Here is an 8,794-nt window from a genome sequence, read left to right on the forward strand (position 1 = left end):
CGCAATGCAGCATTTGAGAGGCCGATGCATAGGCCATCGATGGGAGGGCTGAGGTACATGGGTCGCAGGCAGATGGGTCACAGAGCAGCTCATGTTGCAACGTACGTAAGCCCCTGCTGCTCTAGCAGTTGAGCTGCCGGGGGCGGCCCCAATCGGCGGGCGGGCGGAGTGGGTATGGGAGGCTGAGTGCTTCCTGACCTGGACGCCCTGCATGGGGGCGCTCTGCATTCAATGATTCAAAGCACCCTGCGAAGTTTACCGGGTGATATTGTACGGGGTACATGTGTGCATGTATGCAAGAGCATACATGTGATGCAAGCCTTTGGCAGACTAAGGAAGCCTTTGGTAGGTTGTGAGCAAGTCGCTCATGAAGAGACGTATTCCTGAAGTGGTGATCGCTCGGCGAACTCTAGTACAGCGACGTGGCGCTCTGTGCTGGTCCACTACTCCCCGCCCGTCACCTGCAAACCTGCCTGCCGGTAGCCGCGCTCCCCAGCCATCTTGTTTCGTGCGTGGTTGTTGACTGCGACCGCCACGACGTGACTGTCTCACCTCAATTTCCTGTCCCATGCAATACAATATTTGGCTTATCAGCAATCCCTAGCACACGCGCACAGACGCCCGACAGTGTGGCACAGAGGTGAACGGCGCGCGCCCGAGTGAATGCATGCTGCCCGAGTAAGGACGACTTTGAACGCACATCTCGTTCCTCCCGAGCCTTATCATACACATGTGTCTGGGTATGTTGAGTGCGGCGACATGGCGGATGGCCAAGCTCCGTGCAAGTTGTTTGCGATGCAGATCCAAAAAGACACGCAATGTAGCTCTCGTAAATGAGGTGTCAGCGCTTTAAGGAACTTACCGGTACGCGAGTGCCTTGCTTGACGAGGCAGCTGCCAGGACAGCACGATTTCGAGCTTGCCAGTGGAACGATTCCGTGGTAGTCTGTGATCCCTGATCGCGTTGAAAGATTGACATTACCAAGCTACGTTATCACGCGCACCTCCGCCACGCGGGCCCGCACTTTCGCGATCCATCCACCTTGAAAGTGCTGGATGATGCCAGCACGGCAACGGACGTGACCCTTGGGGGCAACCAAACACTGTTCGCCTCCAATGTACCGCTATCTGCGCTGGGTGTTAGGGCGTGCGCCATTGCGCGCCTGCGGCGCACCTGGCTTGCCACTGCTTCTGCTGCTGCTGCTCTGCGGTGCGCGCCCGAGTGCAAGCCAGCAGGAGCTCGTTGTATCTGATGGTTTGGCCAACAGCAACCGCAGACAAGCCAGGCAGCTTGTCGGCCTCGACAGGTGCGGGGAGTGCGAAGGGGGATTGCGATGCGCGCCGTGGGTCACTCCACCGTGCGTCACTCATGACTGCTCGTCCCACATCCCATGTTTGACTGCCCCCGTCCACCCCACCCGCTCGGCCCCTGCGCTGCATACCCTGCCGCTCAGGCCCCTGCCAGCGTCCTCCCCAGCCATCCCTGGCGGCGGCGGCGGGGCACCGCTGATCGTGACGCTGCTGGACGGTGTGGTGGTCGGGGTGGACCGCGACGCCGGCCGCGTCCTGTGGACCTTCGACTCTGGCGCGCCGCTGGTGTCGGCGAAGCAGTCGCCGCAGGGCAGCGGGTTCAACGTTTTTCCCGGGGTGGACGGCGGGCTGTACGCGTACCACGGCGTGTCGAAGCACCGCACGCCAGGGCTGGAGGTGCGCGCAGGCCTCGGGTTTTCGGGGCGGTCCCGGCAGAATGCGGCGGGGCAGGGGCGGCGCATAGGCGGAGCCAGGTGGGGCGCGTGCAGCAAGAGGGCAGCCAGGTATTGCGACCAGCTGCTCGCTGTTTCAGCCTGTCAACTCGTCCTCGTCCCCCAATCTTTGTCACCCCCCCCATTCAAATTGTGTGCAGCGCCTACCTCTGTCGCTGCCAGAGCTGGTGCAGGCGGCACCGTCCCTGACGGCGGACGGCTCGCTCATCGTGGGGCGGCGCGACTCGCGCGTTTTCGTTCTTGATCGTCACACGGGGCAGCAGCTAGCAACGCTGACAGCGGACAGCACTGACCAGTCGGGGAGGCTCGCCTGGTCTGGTGCGCTGTGGGCAAAAGGCATGCGGGGGCCGTATGCCATCATCACAGTGTGGGCTGGCAGGCAGCAGCCGGAGGTCGCAGCTGCTAGGCCTTGCATACTTGATGCTCACGCTGAACCCCTGTTGCTCGTCTGGCGTCCTCCTCCCCTCCCCCCCCCACTGCTTGCTGCGTTCCTTCGCGCCACCAGGCCTGGCCTCCAACGAGGGCCTGGAGAGCCTGCTGCTGGTAGGGCGCCAGGACTTCATCGTCAAGTCGCTGCGGGTCGACTCGCAGGCGGAGATGTGGAACGCCACGTTCGCGCGCATGAGCCTGCTGCAGCCGGGCGGCAGCGCAGCGGGCGTGCGCAGTTTCCTAGAGGGCGCGGTCGGCGCTGGGGCCGAGGCATCGCTGCCCGCTCGGCCGGGCGAGGGGCCAGGTGCGGTGCGCGCGCCTTGGCTCTGCGCCCGCATGTGCTTCTGATTGATGGGTGTCGGTGCTGCTATGAAGCTTGCTTGCCAGCGGCCTGTCTACGTGCACAGTGGCCTAACCCCGCCAGACTGGCGGACACCCCCGCTTCAACCTGCTCCTGGCTCTGCAACATTGTGTTGCTGCGCAGACGCCGTGCGGCTGGTGGTTGGCGCAGACAACAGCCTGCAGGCCTTCGATGGCTCAACGGGTTTCAGAAAGTGGGGCATCGACTTCGGTACGCCACCAGTCGGGGCATTTGCAATCGATGATGGTGGGTGCGCGTATGAAGGTAGAGGGGTTTGTGGGGGAGGGAGAGTGGGGTGCAAGGGTTGGGTGGGCGCTGTGAATTGTGTGTGTCGCTGGCCCTCGTGGGCTGCAGCCATGCTCTGCGAGTGTCGTGCTTGCCTTGGCAGCTGGTCACAATAGCCGGGTACCCGCAGGAGCAGCGCTGCCCCTGCCTGCCGCCTTCGGCACTAACTGCGCTGCCTGCCCTCCCCACCCTCCTGTCCTCCCCCCCAAACAGCCTCCACCAACTTGTTGGTGCCCCAAGACTACGGCGCTCGCCCTTCGCTGCCCTACGGGCCCCAGCGCAAGCCGGCCGGTGTCAGCGCCAAGATCAAGGGGAACCTGGCAGGTGGCACTTCGGTGCTGGTGGGCGCCCTGCGCGGCAGCCTGTACGCGCTGCCAGCAGACCACATCATGCTCGACGCCCTCGCACCCGCGCCCGCGGCACTGCCGCCACCCGAAGGCCGCAAGTGCACAGAGTGCGCCCCACGCCCCTGGCCGGGCGCGCTCGGGCCGCTCACGCCGCTTGGGCCCGGCGCGGGGGTCAGCAGCGGGGACGAGGATACGGACAGCGGCGCCGGTGGCGACACACTGGAGGATGGCGGCGGGGAGTGCCGCGCAGAGGACTATGGGGCCCTGGTGGTCCAGGACGAGGACGCGTCGCGCGCGCGCAGCCTGGTGCCGCTGGAGCCCTCGGACGAGGGCGTGGCCGAGGGCCTAGGCGGCCTGGTGTGCCCACACCTGCCGCTGGGGCTGTACCAGCTGTCGGACTGGGGGGAGGGCGCGCCGGCGCTGCCGTGGCTGCCGGACGCTGGGCAGCCGGCCGGGAAGGTGGGCAACAACGCGGTCGTGCCGGGGGCTGGCGCTTCTGGAACGGGGATGCAGCGGCAGCAACACTGCAAATGCTGTATCTTGATAAGATGCATGCATGCCATCGCCTGCCTCGCACTTTGCTCAGGCCAAGTTCCTTGACCACTGCATTGACCACTTTGGTCCCCCTCTTGCAACCCTTGTAGGCGCTGACCTGGGGAGCCTGGCTGGTGGGTAATGCGGTTCAGCTTCTGCTGATGGCCCTGGCCACCCTTGCAGCTGTCGTCGCTGTCCTGGGCTGGCTGCTGTATGTGCGGCCGACTTCACGGCTGGCAACGCAGCAAGAGGCGGCCAGCGCTGACGCGGCAACGCCCGCTGCAGCCAAGCGCGCGCCTGGCAAGAACAAGCAGGGCAAGGCTGGCAAGTCCAAGCAGGCGGCCGTGCTTGTGCAGCACAACGGCTCGCACCAGCGGGATCCCCTGCAAGTGGAAAGCGGGAAGCCGACGGCGCCCCGCACAGAAGAACAGCGGCCGCCGTCGCCGCGGCGGCATCAGCAGCACCCCCTGCAGCCAGCCCGCGAGGAACAGACGGTGCCGTCGCCCATGCAGGTCAATGGCGCGCAGCAATACAGCCAGGCTCCAGAGCAGCAGGCTTCCATCCAACTTGTGCGGCAGCAGCAGCAGGAGCTGCAGCAGCAGCAGCAGCAGCAGCAGCAGCAGCAGCAGCGGCAGCAGCAGCAGCAGCAGCAGGTTGTAGCGCAGGGCCACGAAGACAGCCAGCAACAACCCCAGCAGCAACAGCTGAATCAAACCGTGGTGCAGGGACAGCACCCGCAGGAGCAGCAGCAGTCATCATCAAATCACAGCTCAGATAGCGTCCGCCGCGGCAATGCCAGCGATGGCGCGGGCCTGTCCTCCGACACATCCCGCAGCTATGTCGACGAGTCTGGCGCCGTCATCATCGGGCGGCTGCGCGTCGGCCCTGGCGTGTTGGGCTACGGGAGCGCAGGTTAGAGGCGGGATTAGTGGTTTGGGGTGTGATGGAGGCCACTTCAATGAAATCGTGGACTTGCTTGAACCTGCGACTGCTGCAGCTGATCACAGACCCCCCACCCCCAATAACCCAAAACACAAGCTCACATTTGACCAAGACCATTGCCTTTCCTGCCGCCTCGCTGTGCCCCTGCCATCCTTGTCCGCACGCACTCATGGCCTCTTCAAGGCACCATCGTGTATGAAGGTGTGTTGGATGGCCGGCCTGTGGCAGTGAAGCGGCTGCTGCGGCAGTTTTATGACCTGGCGCGCAAGGAGATCCAGGTGGGCAGCACAGCCTACTGTTAGGCACTGCCACGTCACTGCTGTGGGGGGAAAGCTGGGTCGGCTTGCATACCCAATGCTTGCCGCTCATGTGCCACCTGGCCAGCAGCTTAACCTGCAACCGTGGCTCACGGCACCTCGCTGTGCACTCCTGTCTCAACTTTGTGCAACCTTGCCTCACCCAGGTGCTTATTGTGAGCGACGAGCACCCCAATGTTGTGAGGTGCTTCGCGATGGAGGAGGACCGCGAGTTCGTGTATCTGGCGCTGGAGAAGTGCCGCTGCACGCTGAGCGACTGGGTGTCGAGCGCAGAGGGGCGGGTGAGCGGGCGCCAGCAAGGGTGAATTCTGGGGTCCACGCCTGCATGCTGCTGTGTTTCCAAGCAATGGCCACGGTTGCAGCTGGTCCCACATACGCATTTTCAATTATGTTTTCTACGCACACATCAACGCAGCCTGCTCTTTAAAGCGTGCATGCACCCTCACCTTGGACGCGCACCTTTCTGAGCACTAGTGCTGCACCCTGGCTGCCTCCCATGCGCAGGCCGCGCTGGTGGGTGGTGGGGGCCCCGTAGGCTCCTCCCCCCAAGCAATGGCGCTGCTCTCCGACGTGGGTGCTGGCCTGGCGGCGCTCCACGCGCGCGCCATTGTGCACCGCGACCTGAAGCCCCACAACGTCCTCATCACTGACAGCTGTCGTGCCAAGCTGTCAGACATGGGCCTCAGCAAGCAGCTAGTCGCGGAGCAGAGCTCTTTCGAGAGCCACGGCGCAGGTGAGCCGGGTTAGGGGTGTGGTGGTGGCAGCAATGAGCCATGAGTACAGCCAATGGGACAAAACAAGGGTGTCGCTGTCAACTAGCAAGCACACATGCTGTGATTGTGCTTCATGTGTGTCCTGTTGTGAGGCACGTGCACAGGGCAACAAGTGAGCTGAGGCATGAAAGCCCACCCTCCTGCCAGCAGCAGTCTAGGCCCCCTCCGCAGCCCTCAATGCTCTCAGAAACCCATGCACCGTTTCCATCTTGCAGGCGGCAGCTCCGGCTGGCAAGCTCCAGAGCAGCTCATCGCCCGCAGCGGCGGCGCTGTCCGCCAGACGCGCTCGATGGACATCTTCTCCCTTGGCTGCGTCATGCATTACTGCCTCACCGGCGGCCTGCACCCCTTTGGCGGCAACTTTGAGCGCGACACCAACATCATGCGCGGCCAGCCCAACCTCTCTGCGCTGTCCTCATCACCGGAGGCATCCAACCTCGTGGGCGCGATGCTGTCCAAGAACCCGGCAGCGCGGCCGGCGATGTCCGGCGTGCTGGCGCACCCGTTCTGGTGGAGCGTGGAGCAGCGCCTGAACTTCCTTATTGACGTCAGCGACAGGTGAGGGTTGTTGTGGATTGTTGGGATGGGAGGACCCCTCAAGGGTAGCACCCTATCAAGCATCGCGTCCCGTTGACCTTCTCTAGATCCTTGTTGCATGCTTCCTTGATGCCAACTCTCTTCTCACCTTTTACCTCTTGTCATGACGCCCCCTCCTTCCCTTGAAGACACCCATACACTCAATGCATGGACGCCCTGCCTGCTAAATCCCTTGCCGAGGTCCCTTGCAAGATCCTCATCACACCCTTTCAACCCCTGCCCCTCGCGCCCCACTCAAGGGTGGAGTTTGAGGATCGTGAGCCCGATCAGTCCCTTCTCAGCGCTCTCGAGTCCTTCCGCCCGGCAGCGCTCGGCCCCGCCCCCAACTGGGCCGCGTCTGTTGACGCCGAGCTCATCGTCAACCTGGGGAAATACCGCCGATACGACTACACCAGCCTGCGCGACCTGCTGCGCGTTGTGCGCAACAAGAAGAACCATTTCCGGGAGATGCCGGAGGCCCTGCAGCGCACCATGGGGCCCGTGCCAGACGGCTACTTCAGGTGGGGGTCCAAGAAACACACGACAGCCCCCTACCGAGCAGCTTGGGTTGCTGCACAGTCGTGGGACGTGGCGCCACCAGGGTGTTGCAGCCATCGAGCACGGGACCAAGGGCTTGAGTGCGATTGCTGAAACGCCGTAACAGCAGAACCCCCTTTACAGCTGCACCTAATGATATGTATACCCCTTGTCGCCCGTTGGCCCTCAGGTTTTTCAACAGCCGCTTTCCTGACCTTTTGATGGGCGTGTTTGTGTTCGCCGCAACGCACCTTGCCGGCGACGCTCACTTGGGCAAGTACTGGCCAGAGGGCACCGTCTGCCTGCAGCCCTTCTGCAAGCGGTTTCAGCAGCTCGCCAGGGCCACGGCCGCCGCAGCAGCCAATGGCGGCGTGCGTGGCGGCGGCTTGCAGCAGCGCGGAGCAGTTGCTGCCAAGCGGCAGCAGGGCGACTTGTCGCGGCTCTCAGTGGCAGGCAGCGTCAGCAAGCTGCCGCCGCTGCCACCGGTGGTTTCCATCACAGCCGCGTCGCCGCTCACCCCAGGCGCGGGCGTGCCAAGCAGCTATGCGGCCGCCCTCGCTGAGCGAGCAGGCCTGGCCGAGCCCCTGGCGCCGGCAGCTTCATCGCCGCCACAATCAGTAGCTTTGGCTGACAGGGGCGCGGGCAGCGCAGCGAGCAACGGCAGCCTGGATAACGGCAGCAGCAGCAGCAGCAGCATGGTGGCAGCGGGAGGCCCCTTGGTCGTTGTGGGCTATGAGCCAGACGACGGCGAGACGCCTCTGCACTGGCCGCCATTTCCGCGGCGTCCCGGCCAACAATCGTGCGACTTTTATGTCAAGACCGGCACCTGCAAGTACGCCCAGGATTGCTGCTTCGACCACCCGGAGGAGTTTGCGGTGCCCCTGACCGACCTGCAGCTGCCCTTCCGCGCGAGCGAGCCCGTGTGCGCATTTTACTTGAAGACGCACCAGTGCAAGTTTGGCGCGGCATGCAAGTTCCACCACCCCCGGCTGCGGGCAATTTACGCAGGTTCAGCAGCCATGGCCGCTGTACCGGTGACCTGAGCTCATTGACAAGGGGCATGCGCGCGACATTGCGAGGCAGTGAAAAAAATATGTTGTTTCATGTTGATTTTGTAGTCTAACTTTTGACTGTTGTACCTACTCGCCACGCACCCAATACACATGTTTTTTCTGTCCCATGGTGACACATGACATTGACCGTTTTCATGACAATTTCATTCATCAATCAATATGACAGGTGACTCGCAAGCGGTTGCTTCTCAAGCTGTCCCAGACTGATCACGTGCCATTTTTATCACCGCACAAATGGTAAAAGCTAGGATACACAAGACTTCTGAAATGCTACCATCGTCGTGCTCAAGTGAAAACGCTGCTCTGTGCAAAAAATTATCCAGGACACTCAACAACTCCCACATGTTGTGTTGCTTGAAAATTGATGCAATCACAGAGTACAGACCAGTTACAGAGTACCGTGCACGGCAAAGCGTGGTGTTGCCCATTGACACAGCCTGCAATCCATTGTAGCTGGCCTCGGCCTGGAAACCACGAGGGCCTCGCACCGGCGAGCTCAGGGGCTTTAGACTGGGCGCTGTGCCAGTCCCCGCGCCCCGCACAGTCCACGCCGTTGATGAATTCATCGACGATGTCAGCCGCTGTCAACTGCTGTCCTGTCACCTGCCGTCGGCAGTGCAGGCGCCACACCGCCTCCAGGACCGCAAGGCGCCGGCATGGCGGGCAGCTTGGCAGGAGCTGCGGGGGCACCGCTACAGGCCACACTATGTGTTTCAGTGGCGGCTTCTGCATGGGGGTCTTTTATTTTATAGACAGTCGGTTACACGGGGGTAGCGAGGTGCCGAGCACCTGCGTGCAACCTAGATTTTTTTTTTATACATGTGAAGTTACACGAAAGATTGACGACACCCGCGCAGA

At 62.8% G+C, this 8,794-nt stretch overlaps 1 protein-coding gene across 1 annotated transcript; it reads left to right on the top strand.

Annotated features, from left to right (window-relative positions):
* Positions 1 to 1,115: 1,115 nt before the first annotated feature.
* MNEG_2356 (serine/threonine-protein kinase/endoribonuclease IRE1) lies at positions 1,116 to 7,906 on the top strand (the record flags this gene model as incomplete). The annotated part of the gene is made up of 13 exons (XM_014049172.1): positions 1,116 to 1,209; positions 1,477 to 1,706; positions 1,903 to 2,080; positions 2,268 to 2,495; positions 2,676 to 2,762; positions 3,051 to 3,643; positions 3,829 to 4,596; positions 4,909 to 4,938; positions 5,124 to 5,258; positions 5,482 to 5,710; positions 5,966 to 6,308; positions 6,587 to 6,847; positions 7,054 to 7,906. The coding sequence occupies 13 exons, from the start codon at positions 1,116 to 1,118 to the stop codon at positions 7,904 to 7,906; spliced, it is 4,029 nt and encodes a 1,342-aa protein (XP_013904626.1).
* Between the last annotated feature and the right edge of the window lie 888 nt (positions 7,907 to 8,794).

This window comes from Monoraphidium neglectum (assembly GCF_000611645.1).
Source record: "Monoraphidium neglectum strain SAG 48.87 unplaced genomic scaffold scaffold00264, whole genome shotgun sequence".
Lineage (NCBI taxonomy): Eukaryota > Viridiplantae > Chlorophyta > Chlorophyceae > Sphaeropleales > Selenastraceae > Monoraphidium > Monoraphidium neglectum.